This window comes from Eleutherodactylus coqui, chromosome 1, assembly GCF_035609145.1.
Source record: "Eleutherodactylus coqui strain aEleCoq1 chromosome 1, aEleCoq1.hap1, whole genome shotgun sequence".
NCBI classification, from domain to species: Eukaryota; Metazoa; Chordata; class Amphibia; order Anura; family Eleutherodactylidae; genus Eleutherodactylus; species Eleutherodactylus coqui.
This window is the reverse complement of record NC_089837.1, coordinates 483,403,185-483,426,759: the sequence shown is the minus strand read 5'-3', so window position 1 is coordinate 483,426,759 and position 23,575 is coordinate 483,403,185. Positions and strand designations below refer to the sequence as shown.

The window sequence follows — 23,575 nt, the reverse complement described above, 5'->3', positions numbered from 1 at the left end:
TATGAGGCAATTAGCGTCCAGATAGGAATAAATAAAGTGATACTGATAAGAGTTGCCTTAACCCGTTGCGATCTAATCTTGCATGCGGGGATTCCTAGGGGGCTTTCTCTTTCTGCCATTTCACAATGGCGCTATCTGCTGGCTAGAGCCAGTACTGCAGTATGGGACATGCAGGAGGGCGCCCCCCCCCCCCCCTGCGCCCGCCTTCCCCCAGTTATTTTACTGTTATATGCAGACAGTCTTTTTTACTCTAATGCCACGGTTAATAAACCTTCTATATTATATTGTCCCACCTTTCAGAGACAAATCAATAAATTTCCATGTATGGCTGCAGTTCCAGGGCTAAGAAGACTCCGGTGCAGCCTTAAATCTCTTCCATGTGGTGCGCAGCTCTCAGTGCCATGCTAAGGAGGTCACAGCAAGGGCCACAGGCATAGATCAAAAGAGACACCAACCCGAGATATCCCACGCAGGACATACCACGTCACAGAGTTGTCACGGCAGGTTCTGGGTCCCAGCAGCGACACTTGTCCAATGTAAGGGAGCCTTTAGCTGAATGTAATTAATAGCCCAAGGCTATTATCTGCATTCAGTTTCTTTGTTCTCCAGGGGGAAAACAATGCTATCAGCACTCCCTGTGGAGAACTGTTGATAAGACTGAAGAACGATTTTTAGGTTGGACTGAATTTAACGATCAGCTGGCAGTGCCCGAAAAGTGCACTATGGGCGCACATTTACATGCAACGATTATCACCAAAACAATCACCTTTTAGCAATCATCGCTCCGTGTAAATGGGCCTTTAGTGACTTAAAAGTTTTAGAAGTGCTAAATGTTTAAATAAGCACAATAATTGAAATAAGGATGGTGAACAAATGGCTAATGGAGCACTGTGGGCTTTGGAATGGCCTATCCACATAAAAATTGTCACTTTTCTGTATGAAAATGTTATTTGAGCTACCAGACATTAAATACGATGTGCACTGCCTTCACCTTACATACTGGAGTAAGGGCATGTTCACACTGGATTCTGCCACAGACTTCGCTGCAGATTTTTGCCATGGTTTTACAGGCAAGGTCACAAAGATCCGCATTAGAAATTCTGCACTCTACCAACTGATGGGGCAAAATACGCATGCCGATACAGCAAAAACTGCAGCAGAAACGTCCAGGGCAGAACCTACCCTTAGAGGTGGCAGCGCTACAGTTTTAGTAAACATAAGCCGTGACGTTTTAGGTTTGCATTGCTTAACAAAGGCAAATAGAAAGCCTATTAGTGCAAACATTACTTTCCTCCAACCATAATTAGTTCTGGCAGGCCTTAAGATGCTTGTGGCAGGTCTTGTTCACTTCAGCACTCAGGGGGTTTACCTGCTCGCTTTGCAGAGCAGGAAAACTGCACCCCTGCCCGAATTGATGTCTTATGACAGAACCAAATTAATCCCATTGACTATGACCGGGTCCATTTGGTTTCTGATGGAGCTTATAGCTTTTCTCAGGACATGGCACAGCATACAGTTGTCTGACAACAACTTGCTCTATTTCCCACATTCACGCTTCCTTGCATGCATACAAAAAGGTGGCAGGAGAGCTCCTTCAGATAACAGCTATGAAAAATGTATGAGCAGCCTCAGGCTAGTTTCACATGAGAACACTACAGGTGCAAATCAGCTTTACAGCCCACTATGCCAGTCTGCCATTATATCTGTGGTTGGGTCAGGGAGAAATGCACTTGTATACAACTATCCTAAGACACATCTCACTGCTGGTGCAGCATGCACTTTATAATCATTCTACACTTTCTGTAAGGCCTCCCTCACACAGACGTTTGCTGCGGTTTCAGCAGCGTTGGTATGCATTTTCCCAATAAGTCAGATGTCCCGCAATCAGCGAGAATCTGAGGGATCAGCTCTCAGTGTAAAGGCATGCGCAGACTGAATTCATTCACTTATCGTTCAGTTTATGCATGCATGAAAACTGAGCGACATTTGGCCCGTGTACTGTGAATGAAGGCAGGTGGGTCAGAACGATCCCCATTCACTGAGCGATGATCATTCCTGTGTAATCATTCCTCCTTAAGATAAAAGAAGCCTCTAAAACAGACAAGGTTTTTCCAGATAATTTTATGAATGCAAAAGTTTCAATTTTCTATTCTCAGTGCTTTCCCATAACTACTGATGTAAATATTAACCAGTTTTAGTAAGACCGCATGTGTAAGGGAGAGGATTGAGTCTTCAAATGAAAAAGTGAGTTGAAAGTAATCATAAAATAAACCATATCATCAACGTTGTCGTTATTAAACCACCGCCTCGATCCCACAGTGCTGGTAAATCCCTTAGCAGACATGACCGTCCAAATCACTGGGATAACTAGGATGAAGTTACAAGACTTCTGCTCAGCGACAGTCATCTGATGAAATGGTCAATAGATAGTTGTCTGGGCTGCGATCACACCCACGCCACCTTGGTAAACATCCTACTTGGCATAGCTAGCACCCACTTTATAGTTCAGCGCTGCCAAATGGGAGGTTAAATCGATGCAAAGTGGGTGTGATAGTGACCAAGACCCCGACTACTCGCCTCTCCAGTATCACCCAGATGACCATTTCAACTTTTTGTCTACCAGGGCATTTACGGGCACTGTACCATCATACTCGTAGTTAACTTGGCCGACAGGTTCCCATTAAACTTTCTGTAGTAAGATTCAGTCGAAGGTCGCACCGTCTGCGCTTCCATTTGCTGTTGACGGCACTGGATCCAATACATCATCACTGCTCTGTTCTGTGAGTTCTGGAGAAGTCGCTGCCGACTGGTTTTGACTCTGAAAAATAGTAGTTAAACAATTTTAAACACAATTGTAGCCTGGTTCATTCATCACACGGTACATAGACATTGGGGGAAGTATTTTATGGCGTATGAAATGAGAAAGTCTAGCACAAGACGCACTTGTCAAGAATGTAAGACGACTGCATCGGCATAGAGAAGCAGAGATGTGCCTCTTCACAAATAAGGCACATCATTTGCCAGCCGGAATATTAAGACCGGTGTTTTGAATCCCAAGTCTTCATATATTTCCCCATTGTCACTTCCAACTGAATTGGCTCAGCCATACAGGAAACATGGCGGCCAACAGACCACAGGAAGTTGTTCGTTTGTGCACCTGCTTGAAACCAGCAGCTACTACAAGCCACCAGCCTTGATTCAGGGCAAGACGGGTATTGTTTATATCAGATACCCTCAGCTCTGCCTGGATATGAAAGATTCACAATCACATCACACTCCAATCAAAAACTATTGACCTCATTTAGATCATTGTTCCCCAACTTCAGTCCTCAGGGACCGCCAACAGGTCATGTTTTCAGGATTTCCTCAGTATTGCACAGGTGATGTAATTATCCTCAGTGCCTCAGACATTGCCACAGGTGTTCTTACTATAGGATATCCTGAAAACATGACCTGTTGGGGGTCCCTGAGGACTGGAGTTGGGGACCCCTGTTTTAGATCAAAAGAGTTGCATGCCTCCTGATAAGTCCCGATTTTAGCATGCTCTCTACAGAAGGACGATGTTACAACAATCCCAACATACAGACTAATCGTCCCGTTTATACACAGTACTGTAGCTTTTTTTGGAACTTTAGCATTTTTTGGTAATGTATTTTTTTTTTTTATCCCCACATTCACAGACCCCTGACATTTTTTTCAGCAATAGTGCTGTGCGAGGAATTCTCTCGCCAAGGAAGAGTTGTACTTTTTAAATGGAACAATTTTTTGATGGTCTTCAGGGTTTTTTTTTTAAACAGTTTTTAACCGTTTCACTTAGTCATGAATGCGCCGATACCAAGTTTGTTGTCTGCGCCCGTGTTTTATATATATATTTTTTTTGCTTTTTAAGAGTTGTCCTATTAGGGGACTTGACTTTCACTACTTTTTATTGCTCTTAAAATACACTGCTATACTGCAGTGTATTATAAAAAAAAGACTATGAAGCTCAGTCACAGGCCAAGCCTCATAGGCCACCGTATCTGGCAGCACCAGAAGCCATCTTCAAGCCTCTTGGGTTCCAATAGCAACCTATTGAAACGATCACAGGGGTCCAACTGGATGACCGAGGGAGCGCCGCTTCCTCTGTCAGCCTTTTGCGTGCCGTGGTTACATTGACCACAGCATCTAAAGTGTTAAAAACAGCAGGGATCGGTCAGTTTCTTCAGTCCCTGCTGTTTGAGCAAGAGAAGTGACAAAAAAAAAAAAAAAAAAAAGCAAGCAATTCTGGCATAATGCATTTTTTCCCCTTCCATGACATTCACCATGCAGGATAAGTAATGCGTTACTATGATAGATCAGACTTTCACAGATACAGCGTTAGCAAATATGTTTTAGGGTTTTTACTTTGGATTTTATATTATAAAATATGGGGAAAAGAGTTTAAGATTTCATTAACTTTTGTTTTTTTCCCAATTAAAATTTTTTCACTTTTTTTTTGTTAAGTCCCAATGGGATTCTTGAACTTGCAACTGTTTGATCACTCATACAGTATAATGCAATACCACCGTATTGGCAATACCTTGCATTATACGGTATGCCGCTATGGCAACCGAACAGCACTATTGATTCTATTTCTGTGTGTCAACGCTCGTGCGAGAAAATAACCGGCGCACTAGAACGCAGTATCCGTTCCCGCCCATCATCCCCTGCATCCATCTGAAGCTCTCCTCAAGGAATGGAGGCAGGTCTCTCCACTTAGCGATCGGATTGTGATGGAAAGCATGTCTAGGAGGACTATTGCAATCATTGGGGCCAATGGTGGCTCACAGTATTGCATTTAGTCACCTATAGGTGTCCCAATACTTTTGGCAACCTGGTGTAGTCAGAGGTCTCCTAACTACTCCTGCCAGTACTTCCTGATCGATTCCTCCTGGTACAAACTTCAGAATGTCAATGGGGTAATACATTACTAATTCAGTAACTCAAGCACAAAAGACTGAAGTATGTTCAAAAACAGAAAGGGTCATTGATTTTACACAACATTAGTAGGTACCTGTTGATCGGACCCTACCAGGGAGTCCGCTGTCAAGAGCGCATCACTCGCAGGGGTCTGTTCAGGGTCATCTGCAAGTATTTCAAATGGTGTTTTTGTAACGTCGTTCAACCCCATGTCAGAAGGTTCGAAGAGGAAAGGAGACGGAGGACACTGCATGCCATCGCCTACCACATCCAGGTCCTGAGGAAGGAAAAAGGGGGAATGGATAAGTTTCCCTTAACATGACAACTGCGAGTCTCCCGTCACCCAGATAGAACTTACATCACTGAACTCGAGGGGCAAGTTCTCAGTAGGCTGTAGCTCAGCCGCGCTCAAGTACAGCTCCACGGGAGCCACGTCCATTGGCTCTGGCACAGGAAGCACTGGCTCGGACTTGTACATTGGTGATGGCAAACTGTAGTGAAGCGGGCAGCACGGATCCTCGGACAGGCTCACTGGAAGAGGTTTATTGCAAGGAACCTCCTCAGACCCCGCACACATTTTAAAGAGAACTTGGTTACTGTCTTGACAAATATCTGGTCAGACTGAATTAAGGAAAGTTTGTTCTACATGCTACAAAGCCAACACAGATGCTAAGCTATATCTTATGCACGGAGAAGTTTACATTTTTGATGTACTTAAAAATTAAGTCCCCCCCCCCATTCATCATGTAACTAGCGCTCCCTATCATATACAAGTTAGCTATTACTTAGCTTTACATCTCTCTCAAAAAGTTTTTCAATCAACGTAACTTCTATGTGTTGGGCCCTACCACACAAGGCCTTTAGAGGGGAAACACAATGCCCATCACAGTTACTGATGATTAACGGCTCTTGTCACACAGTTATAACGAAGGAGGCGATAGTTCAGCCTCCTGTTTACTTAGGCAAGCATAGAAGGTCCTGATAACTAGTGGTCATGTGACACTGATGCATAATGGAAGTGATAGCACAGAATATTAGAAGAAAGCAGGGAGAGATTTTAACATCAAGACGAGTCTCAATAAGCATCAGATAGGAGGCTGCACTGCATGGAAGTAACTACAATATACATAAGAGACATCCAAAATAGAACAAGCAATTAGGTGAGGGATGCAGGAATAGGAAAAAAAAGTGTAGGGGGAATATATTAACTGCAGTCTTTCCTCCGTCACCCCTCCAAGTCACAGGTTCCAGGTTGTGTATACGGCCCTCCAAGATGGCAGACACGACTGCCTAATCCCCACTGGTAGCGTTAGAGTAGGTGCATGCATTAGTAGTCGGATTGGCCAGAGCTGCTCATGTGATCAGCCCTGGCTAGAGATCAGCCCAGCGTGTGGATTAGGTAGTTAGGAAATTGCTGCAGCAATCCTGGGCAGTCAAAAACAGGCAGTTTGGAGGGGTCGCAGAGGAATAACTGCAGGCAATATATCCCACATCCCCTCCATTCCCCAGACAGCATTTACACTGGTAACTTAAGTGTCCTTTAACCCTTTCCAATCCACTGTCTGACCTCTAAAGACATTATGATTTAAGGCTGTACAGCGCCGATGTTGGAAGACGTCCGTCGGGGTTCTCTTACTGTATATTGCCAGCCTCTCTGCTGTCGGAGCCTATCCAACGTGTCCCCTCATGCAGTACTGGCTTTAGCCAGCAGATAGCGCCATTGTATAACGGCAGAAAAAGAGTAAGCCCCCTAGGAAAACCAGGATACAAATTGGATTGGAAAGGGTTAAAAGTGATGATCAACTACATGTGCAAATATATTCAGATATTTTTTTAAAAAAATGCATCCTTGGAAACCATTCTGCAGCTCCTGAGATATCGAACTTCCATTTTTTTCTATAACTATTATTGCAATAGCTGAAGTATTGGTTTTTTATCCACTAGACGAAGGATACGAGACAAGCAGTGTCTGCTCATAGGAAGGCTTGGATTAGAGCAGCGCACATCTTCTACAAAGGCAAGGCAGCGCTGACTCGATCGTGTGGTGTGAGCCTGCAAAACGGAAGACAAGTTTAGTCTCAAAAGACCTAGAATAGACAAAAATCACAAGATATTAAAGGAAATGCAAGTGTGTCATTACGATCACCAAGGAGTTACTTTGTTCCTTCCAACTGAATTAGCTGGGCCTACAGAGCGTGAACCGCGCAGCTAACAGACCACAGGAAGAGTTCATATAGGCACCAGTTTGAAACCCACAGCTACAACAAGCCACGAGCCTTGATTCTGGGCCTGCTCACCTCCGAGACGTGGAGGTACAAATGGGTCTCCATTTACACGTCGGACTGTGGGAGTCGTTTAACAAAAAGAGTAACATTAAGTTGCAGCAGTCGCATATGGAAAGCACAGCAAAGGGTTTGGATTACTTTGCACTAGTTTTAAGCGTCTTTTATATACCGCACCACTGATAAATGCAGGTATATTTAGATTTTAACCCTTTCCTGTCCACTGTTGGCCATCTTCGACACGGTCGTTGAAGTCTGTACAGTTACGGTGTCGGAAGGTGTCAGACAAGGTATACTCACTGTATTCTGCCGCCCGCTCTAATGTATCACATGATGTACTTACTGGCTTTAGCCAGCAGATGGCGCTGTTTTATAACAGCAGAAGCAGCAAGCCCCCTTTCCAAAAATGGATTGGAAAGAATTAACTTTAAATAGTTTTTCATGCCCAACATATTTCCATTTTATACGTTCAACACTGAAATTGCAAAACCAGGAAAGAAAAGTCACGGGATTATGGAAATGGAAGGATAGACAGACAATATACAAATAAAATAAAAAAATGTTAACCATATTCAACACATCTAGGATTTATTCAGTATCGAGTGCTACACGCAGAAATACGTGATGTCTGGTTGGACCAACACAATCGTACCATAGACTATGTGGGTTTTAAGGTTATGTGGCTGGGGATAAAAATAAGAACCACTTGCTTTCGTTCCGGCTTTTATACCATTGAAGTCCCTCCCACAGATTGGACCTGGGTGCTTGAACATTTGCATATTTTAGCGACCCCCTTCGACTTCAATGATTTGCAAACCCTTACAGCTTGTCCTTCTTGGCATTGCAATTACAACGTTGAGGAGTGTTTGTAATACTTCTGCCTATAGTTAATGCCCCTTATAGACGAGCGAGTGACTTCACTGCTAACTGCTCAGCCCGTTTAGACAGGCAGATCATCGTTGAGAATCATTCAGTGTCCCCATGTGAAAAACTGAACGACTTCTGTTTAAACACAACGATAAGTGAACGATCCAACGATGATTTTTATGCCAGCTGAAACGGAACGGAAAAAAAAAAGAAAAAAGTGCACGATTCCCATTCACTCGTGTTTAAAGCGAACGATCATCGTTCGCTTTCGCTCGTTTGAACAATAGCAGCTTTATCAGGAACGAAAAGAAAGGCAACATACCTGTTGGGATCCACCCTCTGTGGCCAGGATACGACGTTCTTTCAGTTGTCGGTGTAAGAGAGCCTCCACTCCGTACCGTTTTCTATAGCGCCGTAACGCCTTTAGTTTCTTCAGGTTGTCCCGCTCTTTAGAGGAGTGTGCCTCTGGACCGGTGAGAAGGCTACTCCCTAGGGTAAGGGAGAGACAAGACACTGACCACCAGAATAAGCTAAAAATGCAAACAAGAATGTCATAAATGCCATGTAGTCCGAGTTAGGGTTCGCTGTGCACGGTAAATGTACACAATGGCAGAAGCAACAATGTGTGTCCCAAGTAGCGCAAATGTTAAGCAGGAAGATTATTGGTGGAGTGCATACCATAAGAGCAAAGCGATGGTTTAAAGACCTAGCAGAACACTTGGAGTTTTATGTACCCACAGCATCAGTTCCAGCTGGGGACAGAATACATACCAATGGTTTCATGCTCCGTCTTCACATTGTGCAAGTAGTTTCTCTTCTTTTCCTTCAGCAGGTGCTGCAGTCTCTTGAACTGATCGATGTACAGAGACTGAAGCCGGATGAGCTTCTCGCGCATTATAAGAGTCACTTCTTCAGCGGTGTAAACTCCGGCGTGTCTGCAAATTACAGTGAAACACATTAACAGTGTAACTAGGCCTACCCCAAAATGTGCACATTTAAGACATTCTGTATGTTTGAGTCGCATGATTTTTTTTTCTGGCTCTGTAAAGCCATTCATATCAAGAAATAAACTCTGTATGGATCTTAGGGCATGCTACAGAAGTTAAAGGGGGTGGTCTAGGGAAACACTCGTTGATTTTAATGAGACCCCAGCCTGCAGTTACAAGCGCCGGCCACTACACATGGGTTGGAGCAGCAGCAGCAGCAACCACCCGTACAGTAAAATACATATGTGTAGGTTTTTTTTTTTTTCTTTCAATTTTTAAAGCTTTGTGTAAGGAGAATAAAAGATTTCTGTAAAAATCTTTAGATGCCATCGTCAGCAATGACTGCAGTATCTGTAGTGTAAACAGTGTAGGGGTGATTAGATGACCAAGCCCTCATTTTTTTCCACTCCTTTATCTGGGAAGAAAGACCCTTAAGTGATAATCAGAGTAAATATGCTCTCTGATTGGGGCGATAAAAAATACAAAAAAAAAATACATGTCACCCTTGCCCTTGGGTAGGGGCAGAGACAGGCGAATCACAAATGACCTCTGCTGCTGCTGGTCTCTTCCCTCGCTCACTGAAAACAGACATCTGTAGATTCAGTATTCCCGATTCCACTTTAAAATGGCCCTAGCTCCAGTTTTGTAAAAGCTATCAACATGCTTCTCATGTCATTTTTAACCCTTTCCAGTCCAATTTATATCCTGGTTTTCCTAGGGGGCTTACTCTTTTTCTGCCATTATACAACCACGCTATCTGCTGGCTAAAGCCAGTACTGCATGAGGTGACACGTTGGATAGGCTCCAACAGGAGAGAGGCTGGCAATATACAGTAAGAGAACCCCGACGGACGTCTTCCAACATCGGAGTTGTACAGCCTTAAATCATAATGTCTTCAGAGGTCAGACAGTGGATTGGAAAGGGTTAAAGCTAGGAATCTTCACTTTAAAATGACACTAAAAACACGTAGGTAGCCCTGATTGAACCAGAGATAGTAGTTTGAAGTTGAACGAGTTCAGTTCATCCAAAATTGAAGTCCTTTAATTAGTTAATGCAGAGTGAACTGAGCTTGTCCAAAAGCACTGGGGGTTTAAAAATCCATAGTATGACCCGTAAATCAGAGTTATACAGAAGTCAGATGTCAGCCACTAACTTAACAGGTCGAATCCACATAATACACAGGCTTGTGTGGATTCTCCTGGGTTTCACAATGGAAAAAGTTAATCTGGTGTTGATACCAATAAATTCAAGCAACTTCTATGGATATTTTGCACCCAACAGCAACAGAGGAGCCATTGGGACTAAATGCCTGAGTGCGTCTACAGAAAAGTGACCCTAGTGCAAATGACAGCTAGAACATAACTGTTGTAGGAGCTCAAATCTAGTTCTACAAAATGCTGAAAGCTGTGAGAAACATGGTGCGAGACCTGGAACCGGCAGGGTTCTAGTTGGACAACCCAAATCTACACCAAGAACAATCTGGTAAAATGCTTAGATTACCGGTGACAACGTGATCATCTAATTGCACATTAATCGTTAATTAGCCCAGACTTACTTCAGAGGATCCTCCTGATCACTGTCCAGACTGTCTGCTTCACTATCGAGATCTCCCATCCAAGTCTGATCCACCGTTACCGCCTCGTGGTCGCTATCGCTGTAGCTGTCCTCATCTGAGGGTAAAACATTAACATTCATTGCAAAGTGGAAATAGAATTGCAGAAATTCTTCCGAGTTGTAGCACAACGTTCACCTGAGGAATTACTAAAAATACTAAATGCATAATTTCAGACATTACATGCTAAAAGGGCATAAAAAGCATCACTTCAAACCCATTAACCCTTTCCAATCCACTGTTTGACGTCTGAAGACATTCTGATTGAAGGCTGTACAGCTCCGATGTCGGAAGACGTCTGGCAGGGTATTCTTACTGTATATTACTGGCCACACTTGTCGGGAGCCTCTCCAGCATGTCACATACTGCAGTACTGGCTCTAGCCAGCAGATGGCGCCATTGTATAATGTCAAAAAGAAAACCCTCTAGGAAACCCTGAATCCAAAATTGGATTGCAAAGGGTTAAAGCACACCTAAATATCAGAATAGGATGCCGTGTGCGCACGAGGAATAACTTTCTGGCCATTATATGATGTGTAACCAGCACTTTTAACCAGTTTTGCCCTCTGCAGGATGTATTTCTAATCGTCAGTTCTCCCTGATGTGGCGGGACTAGCTGCTATGTCATCTTACATACACTGCACATATAGGAAAGCAGGATCTTTTATCTCTCTGCAGGACACATAAGTAACAGCAACATGGAGGACATTATAGAGAAGTACTGAGCAGTGCTGATGCAATTTTAGTAGCAGTGAGTAAACACTTCATTACCTGCAGCAGCTTGCCTGTGTGCGAGAGTCTCCCAGGCAGAGGACAGTAAGTTAGAAGGACAATATACTATCAGAGGGCAGCAGTTTTCAGCACAAAAACGAAGCGATTTGCACTTTTACTAACTAGCCACCAATGACCATTTAAAGTTTGTTTTTTTTTAATGCATTAAAGCGTAGCTCACTGTGCTACACTGCTTGTATAACTCTCACTAACTTCTATAAGAGAAGCAGAAACAGCATAGCTCAGCCGTTTCTCCTGGCCACCTGGTAAACAGCAGTATTCCCATTGCAGCCATTTTAGTCCGAAACGGGAAGAACCCTTTAACTTTAAAGCCCATAATAGTTGATGAGGAATAAACTCCAGTAAGGGTGAATGCAGGCGAATGGGTCGGATCCCGCTGCGAGAACTCTCGCAGCAGGATGAGACCCGTGCCCCTGCAGTGACCCAGCGCTTACCTCCTCCTGGCGTCCAGTCTCTGCACATGCAGTCAGTGGTGAGGTTTGTGCGAGCCTCTGTGAAGCTCGCACAGGAATAGAACATGCCGCGATTTGTTTACCGCACGTGTTTTCATGCGGTCAAATCACAGCTGTCTGCATAGGTTTGCATGCACACATGCTATCCTATGGCAGCGGGCACAGGCGGGAATTCAGCGGGAAATCTCACTGCGGAATTTCCGCCCGTCTGCATTCACCCTAATGAATATTAAAAATAAATAAATAAAATGTAACAAGTAGTAGAGACATACCAAGGATCCGACTGGCTTCACTTCTGCTGCTTTCTTGGGTCGGGGTACCAAGATCTCCTCGGGCATAGGAGCTTAACTGGTATAACAAAGACTCGCAGGTTGTTCCTGGGTTCGATTTCTTAATTTGAGCCTGAAGAGCGAGGGCATTTCTACGGGCATGCTCAGCACAGAAAGAAACCCTGCAGGAGAAAAACCACCAAACATGTAGGAATATATTACAGCTCTTATCTCACTGCGCTTTGTAGAGCGTAATCCATCGTACGGCGACGTGATGTAGGACAACTGACCCGCTGTAACAGGGGCGCAGGAACCGCGCAGGAAGCGGGCAGGACATTTTTGCTGGAAGTTTGCTAAAGTACCAGCATTGTGAGGCTCCGGACGGTAACAGACCGTAACAAATATGGCACATCAGCCACGAAAAATTACTTAAAGGGGTTGTCCCGCAAAATCAAGTGAAGTTAAACACTTCTGTATGGCCATATAAATGCACTTTGTAATATACATCGTGGCGCCGACCAAATCCTTTTCCTTGATTAGACGTGCTTGCGCAGTCTGCCCTCTTCTGTCCCGTTGAATGGGGCCTGGGGCCACTCCAGCGTGCTCGCGTCGCACAGGTCGTCTAATCAAGGAGAAGGATTTGGTCGGCGCCAGGGAGACGGGGACGCCAACACAGGGGGGGGGGGGGGACCCCCTGTAGGTAAGTATATAACTTCTGTATGGCTCATATTTAATGCACGATGTATATTACAAAGTGCATTTATATGGCCATACAGAAGTGTTTAACTTCACTTGATTTTGCGGGACAACCCCCTTTAACTATTTAACCCCTTAAGGACATGGCCTATTTTGGGCATTAAGGACGCAACGATTTTTGGTATTTTTTCTTCTCCATTTTTCAAGAGCCATACCTTTTTATTTTTCCGTCGACGCGGCCTTATAAGGGCTTGTTTTTGGCGTGGCGAGCTGTAGTTTTTATTGGTGTCATTTTTGGGTACATAGGCTATATTGTAAAACTTATCATTATTTTTTTTTTTATGATCGCAGGGAGAGAAAACGCATCAATTCTGCCATAGATTATTTTTTTTACAGCGTTAATCATGCAGCATAAATGACAATTCATTTCTTCTGCGGGGCGGTACGGTTACAACGATACCAAAATTCTTAAATTTTTTAGGTTTTTCCACTTTTCTGCAATAAAAACCTTTTGGAAATTTTTTTTTCCCTAAATCACTGCATCCAAAGTCCTGTAACTTTCATTTTTTTATGTACGGAGCTCTATGAGGGCTTATTTTTTGCGAGACGAGCTGTAGTTTTTATTGGTACCATTTTGGGGTACATACTTTTTTTAAAATCATTTTTATTGCGTTTTTTGGGAGGCAAAATGCTAAAAATTAGCATTTTGCCTCAGTTTTTTAGCTTTTTTTTTTAACGCTCTTTGCCTTGCAGAATAAAAAGCGTGTTCGATTTATTGTACAGGTCTTTACGGACATGACTATACCAAATATGTGGGGGGTTTTTTAATGCCAATATGAGAAAAAAAACATAAAGGTTTTCCTTTTTTTACATTTTGATTTTATTTTTTTTTCGCTACGATAAGGCATTGCAGGACTTCTCTCCTGCAATGCCTTATCGCTTATACAGCGATCACAGGTTCTGGTGCCCTGTTGCCATAGTAACCAGCCGGGCTCTCTGAGATAACATCGCGAGAGCCAGCTGAAGTCACGGAGGAGGCGCACTCCCTCAGTGAACCCTTCCTATGCTGCGATCTATATAGATCGCGGCAGGGAAGTGGTTAACAGCGGGGGGGGGGGGGGGGGGCGCATCTCCAATGCATCCTTGCTGTTGCAGCGGGAGGCCGGCTATCACTGACAGTCGCCTTCCGGGGCTGGATAGCGCGAGATCTGTCATGATCTCGCACTATCGCTATGACGTATGGGTATGTCATTTTGTGGGAAGTACCCCGCTCCCATGACGTCCCCCTTACGTCATGGAGAGGGAAGGGGTTAAACTAGATAACTTGAATGTTCCTAAAGTGGACGCTTCTCCGTCAGGTTTCTAATTTATGCATATTTGTAAGACAGGCCCGGCCCTTACCCATCCGAGTCAGTAACCGAAGCTTTTATAGCTACCCGTATCATCCTTACAGGAACAAGACATGCCAAGTTACCAATGCCCAACCTTATTGGCCGATTTTAGGCCAACTTAAAGGTTATCGGGTTCATACATAGGCTCCAGTAATGGGCTGTAATAAGGACCTTTCAGTGTCCGTATTAAAACCAGAACATTTAAGCCCATTGTCACACGGCCGAGAAAAATCGCACAAGAATTGTGTGTTGCGAAAGGCGCAGTTCTTGAACAAATATGAGCCCCATTCTTTTGAATGGGTTCATTCACATTAACGATGTTTTCCCGCATGGCACCGTGATGCAGGTAAAAAATAATTGTGCCCTGTTCCATCTAGCTGTGAGATCGCAGCTAGGAGCGCCATTGTTTTCAACTCTGCGATCCCCTGCCGCGCTGTGACAACCGCAGCGGGGAATTCCCTGCATCCTGTAGACGCAAGGCTGTTTTAACGGGGCGTTCACATGGATGGCGAGGGCGGATGCCGGATCCGACCCAGCCGTGTGCAGGAGGCCTTACACAGATGATGGCAAGTATGGGCGATCCAGATCTAATGTGTACAAGCACCGTTACACAACTCCCGCTAGGTCATCGAACACTACGACCCACATTGTCACCAGCCGGCCAACTACCGGCCTGTCTACAGTCTCCCCTTCATTTCCAAACTCCTGGAACACCTCGTCTACGCTCACGCTCAGATAACCCTTCTTAACCCCTTACAGTCCGGCTCTCTACAGTCTACAGAAACCGCTCTCACTAAAGTGCCCAACGACCTCCTGACTGCCAGGTCAAATGATGACCCCCATACTGATGTTCTTGGTGGTCTACAGTGCCAAATGCTGCAGAGAGCCGACCCCTTGTCCACCGGCCTGAGGATACTGCGCTCTTCTGGCTTTCCTCCTCCTTTCTGTGTATCATTTGCCGGCTCTACTCCTCTTCTCCTTGCAGGTGGGTTTCCTCAGGGTTCATCCTTGGTCCTCTCGTGTTTCCGCCATCTACTCACAGACCTAAACCTGATGTCTCCATCTCTGCGGTCCCACCATAACTCCTCAGCAGCACACCCGCTGACTTGGGGTCATATTTGATTCTGACCTTTCTTTCACTCCTCATATTCAGTCACTGGCTCGATCATGTTACCTGCACCTCAAAAACATCTCCCGAATCCCCCCTTTCCACACCATGGAGACATCAAAGACTCTTACGGCCCATTTACACTCAAAGATAATCTTTCAAATGACTTAAGGATTTTGCTATCTATTTGCATAAAGTGTTAACGGCCATTAACACTTTATAATTTTCATTTCCATGTAAAAGTACCTCCAGGAGCTGATGGCAAAGCCCAGTGATCACATGCCCAGTGGTGCACACAGCTGAATTGTTCTGTTCGCGTCTGCCAGCAGATTACAATGTTATCTGCCGCCTACCGTGGAGAAAACAGCCTGTGGTCTATCCAGAGACACTTTATCTCTGCAGCTGAATGATGGACTTTAAGCTCACCTTAAAATCATCATCCATACACAGACCGCCCGCGCTTACATGTAACGATCATCCCTCAAAATTTGTTTAAATGAGCGATGATCGTTACGTGTAAACGGGTCGTTACCGTTGCCCTTATCCACTCCAGGCTTGATTACTGGGACTCACTACTGATCTTCCCCTCTCAAATCCATCCTGAAGGCAGCAGCTAGGCTTATCATATCAAGCACCGCTACCCTGTGCCAGTCCCTACACCGTCTGCCCGACAGATCTAGGACTACAATTTAAACTCATCCCTCTCACCCGTAAGGCCCTCCACAATGCTGCGCCACCCCATATCTCTACCACCCTACTCTTAGATTACATTCCTCGCTAAACTTGACCTCCTCCCTCTCCTGGCCTCCAAAACTTTTCCTGAGCTGCCCCAGTTCTCTGGAATGCGCTACCCCAGGCAATCAGGTTAGTTCTGAACACCCACAGCTTTAAGTGCTCCCTAAAATATATTTGTAGGGAGGCCTGCCCTATTCCCTAATCTAAACCCCCCTCCATCGACCTGCCTCTATGCTCCGCTTTGGGAACCTGACCATTTTTCCCCCCATGACCCCAGCGTACCCCTTACTGTATGTACTTACGGTACTGTGAGCATGGTGCGCCGGACCCTCACCCCTACTGTTCACGATACGCATCGGCTTTAGAGCATAACCGGCCTACGTGTGCCGGCCGCACGGCATGCAGCATCTTGGCGTGTATGCACGTTAAAGTAGGACAGGCTGCCATCTTTATTGCGTGCCGTGTGCATGAGCGCATATTGGTCCGTAAAAAAACCAAAAAACAAACGTCTTCCTCACCCGTCCTTCTTGTCGGGTTTCGGGGCGGCGCCGCCGCAGCGCCGGCTGTTCTTGCTGGAGACGTAGCTGCACTGCTTGTACGGGGCATTCCGGTCCTCCAAGATGTGCTTGATGCAGAACTCGTAGCCTTCCAGGCGCGGCTGGGAGCACGGCCGGTGCGTGTAGCCGCAGGACACGGCCTCGTAGGGGCGGGGGACGGGCGTCAGGCGGCCGCGGCTCGGCAGCACGTGGATGCGGATCCGGTTCATCGGAGAAGCTAATGAGAGAACAGACACAGATCTATGAAATGACCCTAATAGCCACAAGGGGGCCCTATAGGCACTTATATCCCCTATAGGCACAGCATATCATCTATAGACAGAGTACACCCCCCCAGCGATACTCCCTCACACGTGTGTATGTAATCGATGGTGCAGATTATCAGCCAGCACCACGTGACTCATTATAATATCCTGGCAGTAGCTAGAGGGACTCCAGCGGGGCTTCCCATACACTTCTATATCTACTAATGTCTCCACCGCCTCATGACTAGTGACTCAGCACAGCGCCAACCGCCGCCATTTTACCTGCACGGCCGCTCCTCGCGCACTGAGACAGAAGAGGGAGCTCGTCCAGCAATCCCTCCGATAGACACGCCCCTAAAGGATGTGATTGGCTACTGACGAATTACAGCACACCGCTATTCCCGCCCCTTTGACGCGCTTCGCTCCGTGATAGGGAAGGGGGAGTATCGCGAGATTTCGTTAACCAATGGGAAGAAAGGCAATGGGTGCTGCGGCTTGTGAGGCGGAATGAGCTTTCCGGCGGCCATCTTTGTTATGTAGGAAGGGAAAAAAAAAAACAAAGCAAAGGCTTGCGTAGTGTGGGAGGAGCTTAATTGTTCACTGGCACTGGGGAGAGTCGGGGGGTGGAGCAGAGAGTAGAGTTACTCGCCCACTCGCCTTGTAGAGCAGGACAGTGCAGAGTAGAAGGAGGGATTGATTGGTCCTTCTGGGCCCAGTTCACAGGCTGATGTAAACACAAGTACGAATATATAGGGGCAAGTCAAGTACTGACCCCATTACCTGCCCCCAGTTACCACATAAACCAGGCCACAGTGTAAGCGCTCACACAGCGCCGGCGTATAACGTGCGTAAAGCCCATTTATTTCTATTGGGCCACTTACAACGGCGCTGCAGCATGCCCTGTTTTGGCGCCTAACTAGCACCAATAAAGTCGATGAAGATTTGCTGTATACGGCGTATTTTACGTGGAAACATATCCGTCATGTGGGCTGAGCCCTCGGGCCACATTCATACGGGACGAGCGCAACATCAGGCCAAGAAACTCAAACCGAAATCCCGCTTGTCGACGTGCGATGTGAAAGGATCGCACGTTTTTCCCATAGACGTCAATGGCAAAAAATTGCATAGCGCTCCATTCCATGCAAGTCCCATAGAAAACAACAGACTATTCCTCCCGCGCCCAAAAAATAGCTGCGAGCAAAAAAAAAATCCAAGAGCGGATTTCATATTCGTGCGAGATTTGTTCGCATCACACAGAAGTTTCTCATTTGTGTGAATAAGCCCTTAGGCCAAGAAAATCCTGCGAGATCTGTGTGTTGTGAGATGCTCACATCTCGCACGAGTAGGAATCGCTTTTAGAGGTGAGCGAGCACGCTCGGTCAAGGCAGTTAGTAGAGCGAGCATTGCTCTTCTTGAGTAACTGCATACTGGTCCAAGCAGATTCGGGGGGGAGAGAGCTCTCTCTTTCTCCCCCCCCCCCCCCCTCCCCCGCTCGGACCAGTATGTAGTTACTCAAGAAGAGCGATGCTGGCTCTAGTAACTGCCGTAACCGAGCGTGCTCGCTCATCTCTAATCCCTTTCTTTTGAATGGGGTCATATACATGAACGACGTTTTTCCTGCATCGAAGCGCGGGGGAAAAAATGGCAGCATGTCCTATTTTGGGGCGTTTCCTCGGAACGTCTTGCCCGTTGTCTTTATTGGGGCCGAAAAACACATTGCACAGTGTGCGATGCGAGGGAATCACCAGCCGATCCTCCGACGGAACTGAAAGACGTGCCGGAGGATCGCTGCTGTACTCAAGTGATGGGAGGCATTTTGGACACAAAACCGCCCCCCTTCCGCGGAGACATCACACGGCCCGATATCGCACTCCCCTATGGCTGGTTTCACAAGGGGCGATAAAATCGTGCAATTTTTGCGACAGTGCGTGAAAAAATGCAGAATTCTAAAACCCATGCTTTTCAATGGTTTCTTCACATTTGTGATGTTTTCACTCATGCCATGTTGCGTGAAAAAAAAATCGTGGCATGCTCTTTTTTTTTAATCACATGTTTGCCTAGGGAGCCTTCGTTTTATCTCGTCGCAACGCACAACTTGCGATTTTCATGCGATGCAATACGTTTTTAACATTAAATAAAAATCTTGTTATTTGTACAGCGCCAACTTATTCCACAGCGCTTTCAGGTAATTTATTTATTAACCCCCACAAGCTGGGGGCTCATTTTACCGACCTCGGAAGGATGGAAGGCTGAGTCAACCTTGAGCCGGCTACCTGAACCACGTGGGGATTGAACTTGAAACCTTCAGGTTGTGAGCGAGAGCTTAGGACTGCATTTCTGCTGCCTTAACACTATGCGCCATATCACAATCGTCCGTGTCAAACTAGCCTAAGGGAGTAATAGATGGATGAGTGGAAGTATATTAACCTTACTTAAAGGGGTATTCCAGGTATTTAACCCTTTTAGCATTGATGACCTACCAGAATAGATCATCAGTAGTTGATCCATGGGGGTCCATCATTCAGGACCCCCTGATGGTCACTTGATCTCAGCCCCCACACTCACTGCATCCACACTGGTATCGGAGCCAGAAGTGTAACAATGGAAGCTATACCTTCTATCGCACTTCCGGCTCTGACCCCAATACGGATATCCTGCCTCGCTGCAATGAGTGCAGAGGCTGAAGTCAAGTGATCACCGGGGGTCCCAAGTGACAGACTTTCTGCCAATCAACTACTGATGACTAAATCCCGAGGATAGGTCATCAACGCTAAAGGAATGTTTATGGAATACCCCTTAAAGGGGGGTGTTTACACGGAGGCTACTGAATCTGAGGTGGCCAGGTTGACATAAACAGCTGAGCTACACTATTTCTGCAACACCCATAGAAGTCAACGTGAGTTACACAAACAGCATAGCACAGTGAGCTGCGCTGCGATGTGCGCACAACACCCATTGACTTCTATGGGAGTTACGTAAGCAACGTAGCACAGGGCGCTTAGCCATCACATCTGGATGGGGTTGGTAGGGTCCAGAATAGAAGATAGGTGCGGGTCCCTTTTCAATATACATCAGGCCTGAAGAGCTACAACTGCACATTGAGGCAAGAGACTTACCAAGGCAACCGTCTGACACCCATTGTGTATCAGTTGTTTTTTTTTTTTTGCTACATTCCCAATTTCCATCTTGGAACTGCCGATAATAGCATTCACATAGGACCCTGGATGGGGCCACTGGCTTTAATGTGGCAAACGAAGACCACTTTGGTCCACAGCTGATATGGTTTCCATTCCTTTCCTACATTTTTGGTACACTGATGACAAATACCGTATAACCGGCAGAGATCCATATAGCTGAACGGTTACAGAGGTGAACATATGGTAAGGACTAAATCAGACGCAGGTCCGTGCCTACAGGGGCGAATACGTTTATTCATTGCCGCGAAGAGTGAGGAACATTCAGATACAAAAGTACATATAGAACATTCAAGCTTGTGAACAGCCTTGTTGTAATTGGAAGGTCGCCAGCCACCAGATAAGAGGTGATTGGTGGGCTCGGGATGAGCGCCAGACCCCATAACTCTACCAGCACCACCTCACTTCTGTTCCTGAGACCTGCGCTTCTCCAGACGTAAACCTTTTGGACTTTGTTCAGATAAGAAAACGAGATATGTTTGCCTTATAATATATCAGTTATCAGTAAAGTAGACAGGATCGTGATAATACATATATAACAATTATACATAATGGTACAAAACATGGTTGTTTAAACCTGGATCTAATATAATCTACTGGATCTCCTATAATCCACTTGAAAATCTTAATGCCAATTACCACATATCATACAGGAATCACTACTAGGACATAAAACAGAATGTCTTTACCCAATATGCACCGCACATGTACATGTGCAAATCAGGAGCTGAGCCCACTACATACACAGCCATAATCCGCGGTCACACCGATAGTGGTTGTTAACCCTTTAAATGCGGACAGTGGCATTTAAATGCTCTGATCGTCCCCCTTGTGCTGAGATCACAAGGTGGCGTTCCATTGTCTTGGTCCCTAAGGTTGCCATAAATGATTGCCTTGGGTACATCTTGATAGACTGCCTGTCAGAACACAGTATACTCAGTATAATGCAATACTATGCAGGGACTACAGAAAACTACCAAAATGAGTTGCATAAACTTTTTTTGATTATAAAATATATTAAAAGTTTAACCCTCCACCTTTTCTAGTCTCATCAAACAATGGAAAAAATAAAACAAAACGTTGGTAACTCTACGCCCAGAAATATACAATTAATAGAAGATTATTAATCCTGCACAGTTAACACTGTAAGAAAAAAATATACACAATGCCAGAATTGCACTTTTTTTGGTCACCCGTATCCAAAAAAATCTGAATAAAAAGGGATCAAATAGTCGATTGTACGCTAAAATGGTATTAATAAAACCCACGCAAGAAACGAGCCCTCACACAACCCCACTGATGAAAAAATGTTATGGTGTTCAAAAGATGGTGACAGAAGGCAATTTTCTTAAAGGGTTTTTTTTTTTTAAAGTCATACTATAGAAAAAAAACTATATAAATTTGATATCGCTGTAATTGTACTGCCCCACAGAATAAAGAGAGCATGGCATTTTTACTGCATAGTGTACGTTGGCAAAGCAAAACCTCCTCAAAAATGGGGCCGTTGTATTTTTTTCCCCATTTCTCCCCACTTACAGATCTTTTAAAGCTGTCAAGCACATTAGACTCAAGAGTGTTTTTCTTTTGTTTTTTAGTTCACTAAGCATGAACATCCCAAAGCATTGAGATTTTTGACTATTTCTTCCCAATTTTACATTTTTAGGGCACTTACCCACTGGCGCTACAACTTTCCTGTGATGCTTGAGTGAGTGAAAACGCATGATTATGGAACCAATGATTTTCAATGGTTTCATTCTCATTTGCGATGTCTTCACTCCAGCCGCACAGCGATAAGAAAAATCTGCTATATCGCCCATTGTTTTTATTGGGGAGAAGATGGTGAAACAGCCTAGGAATCCCCCATAGAGAGGAGAGAGGGGGCGGAGCAACAGGGGATCTCTTACATATCTTCCCATATTTGGAGATAGGGGATGGGGCTAGAGGGCTTTCCCAGGGCTTCCTGAGAGCAGGGACGAGGGCCGGGGCTTGAGAGGGGTTTTCATAGTGATGCATAGGGGTGCAATTCATATGGGACAGCTGTCCTTTTGCTGTCAGACACATGGACGGCCCGCAGATTGACATGCACTTGCATGCCCTAAGTCTCATCCGTTTTACGGACAAGAACTGGACCTGCGATGAGCTTTTGACACTTGGTAGTGTGTGTGCTGCCTCACTAAATATCATGGGCCACACGTTGTCCGCTTTTTCACGTCTGACACACGGACTAAAGAAACACTAGTGTGTAGTCTGTAGGCCCCATCAGCAGAACAGAGATAGATGGTCTGTTATGGCAGTAGGTCCTCACTTCCCTCCAGCATGTCACACACTGCAGTACTGGCTCTAGCCAGCAGATGGTGCCATTGTATAATTGGCAGAAAGAGAAAGCCCCCTAGGAAACCCTGAATCCAAAATTGGATTGCAAAGGGTTAAGGTCGAATGCCCACAGACGGATTATCGCTGCGGAATTCCGCAGCAATGCCCGTCCATAGACATGCTGTGTTAAATGATTCTCCCTTGCCCACGAGCGGAAATCAACTGTGATTTTCCACCTGCAGGGAAGAGAATCGCAGCATGTTCTATTCAGAGCGGAAAAACAGACGGACGACTTCCACTGCAGTCAATGGAAGCCGAACGTCCCGCTATACTTCCGCAGTGAAAGTATTGCGGGAATCCGCGTCACAGCCCAGTACCAGTGAGTCATGCCCTGCACTGTGCATGCGTGTCGGACAAGACACTGGTGGTGGATCCGGAGAGGCGAGTATGGGGTCTCTGGGGGGGCGCCGGGTCTGACTGCGCTGCGATATTTCACAGGTGGAATCTGACCCGGCCGTGGGCATGAGGCCTAAACAGCAACACAAGATTTTGCAAATGTAAAGACAGACGAACATTCTGTATGGTAAACGTCTCACAGCACTGAGCGATCCGACATCATTACTGGGACAAGTAATATAGACACATCACAAAAAACTGACGGTAAAGCAAGTGCTGAGGGTAGGCACAAGTACCCAATATTAACAGAAAGCACAAGTGTTGGGTGAGCGCTGCTCTGGGTCCTTCTAATCAGATCTCTATATGCTGCACAATGAGTTACAAAAATCAGAGGCCGCATGATTCCAAGTAAGACTTACATACAGCCATATATTAGTAAATCACAGGTTAGAGCAGCAGCAAAAGTTATATTTGTAGCACTCAGAGATAATGTTGGTTTTCTATACACTTGTGGTGGCCATTTTGATTGTCAGTGCAGACATATTGATTGTCACCCTTGAAATTGTTTTTCAGAAATGGTGGACAAATTGACAATTTCTCATGATTTGGTTTAACGGACACTTTTATTATGGGTTGTTGAGCAGCCAATTCAAATGGTAACGGCACTTTGAGACAATTTGCGTTAATATGATAGCCAGTGTGATAACAAGCACTGCCGTAACTATAGGGGATGCGGTTGCAC

The 23,575-nt window shown here is 45.4% G+C and overlaps 1 protein-coding gene and 2 non-coding genes across 4 annotated transcripts; all 3 read right to left on the bottom strand.

Moving 5' to 3' along the window:
- Positions 1–2,106: 2,106 nt before the first annotated feature.
- KANSL2 (KAT8 regulatory NSL complex subunit 2) lies at positions 2,107–17,268 on the bottom strand. Of its 2 annotated transcripts, none has more exons than XM_066585812.1 (10): positions 17,213–17,268; positions 16,647–16,902; positions 12,202–12,380; positions 10,629–10,743; positions 8,859–9,022; positions 8,410–8,576; positions 6,894–6,990; positions 5,297–5,550; positions 5,033–5,215; positions 2,107–2,818 (listed from the first exon to the last, which is right to left on the bottom strand). In XM_066585812.1, exons 2-10 carry the CDS (start codon positions 16,892–16,894, stop codon positions 2,702–2,704), a joined length of 1,524 nt encoding a protein of 507 aa, XP_066441909.1. In that variant the 5' UTR covers positions 16,895–16,902; positions 17,213–17,268; the 3' UTR covers positions 2,107–2,701. The 2 variants fall into 2 exon arrangements, with proteins under 2 accessions (XP_066441909.1, XP_066441910.1); XM_066585813.1 differs by lacking the exon at positions 17,213–17,268 and adding an exon at positions 17,037–17,058.
- On the bottom strand, positions 3,075–3,208 carry LOC136594471 (small nucleolar RNA SNORA2/SNORA34 family). The gene has a single exon (XR_010788584.1). It is a non-coding gene; the product is annotated as a small nucleolar RNA SNORA2/SNORA34 family (small nucleolar RNA).
- LOC136594482 (small nucleolar RNA SNORA2/SNORA34 family) lies at positions 7,095–7,230 on the bottom strand. The gene has a single exon (XR_010788585.1). It is a non-coding gene; the product is annotated as a small nucleolar RNA SNORA2/SNORA34 family (small nucleolar RNA).
- Positions 17,269–23,575: the final 6,307 nt, after the last annotated feature.

Bases quoted from the DNA above. Each gene is read 5' to 3' on its own strand.
- KANSL2 (XM_066585812.1), bottom strand. From the start codon at position 16,894: ATGAACCGGATCCGCATCCACGTGCTGCCGAGCCGCGGCCGCCTGACG. The intron at 12,381-16,646 runs GTGAGGAAGACG...TTTCTCCTGCAG, and splicing joins AAACCCGACAAGAAGGACGG to GGTTTCTTTCTGTGCTGAGC. The intron at 2,819-5,032 runs GTACCTACTAAT...ACTATTTTTCAG, and splicing joins TGGTAGGGTCCGATCAACAG to AGTCAAAACCAGTCGGCAGC.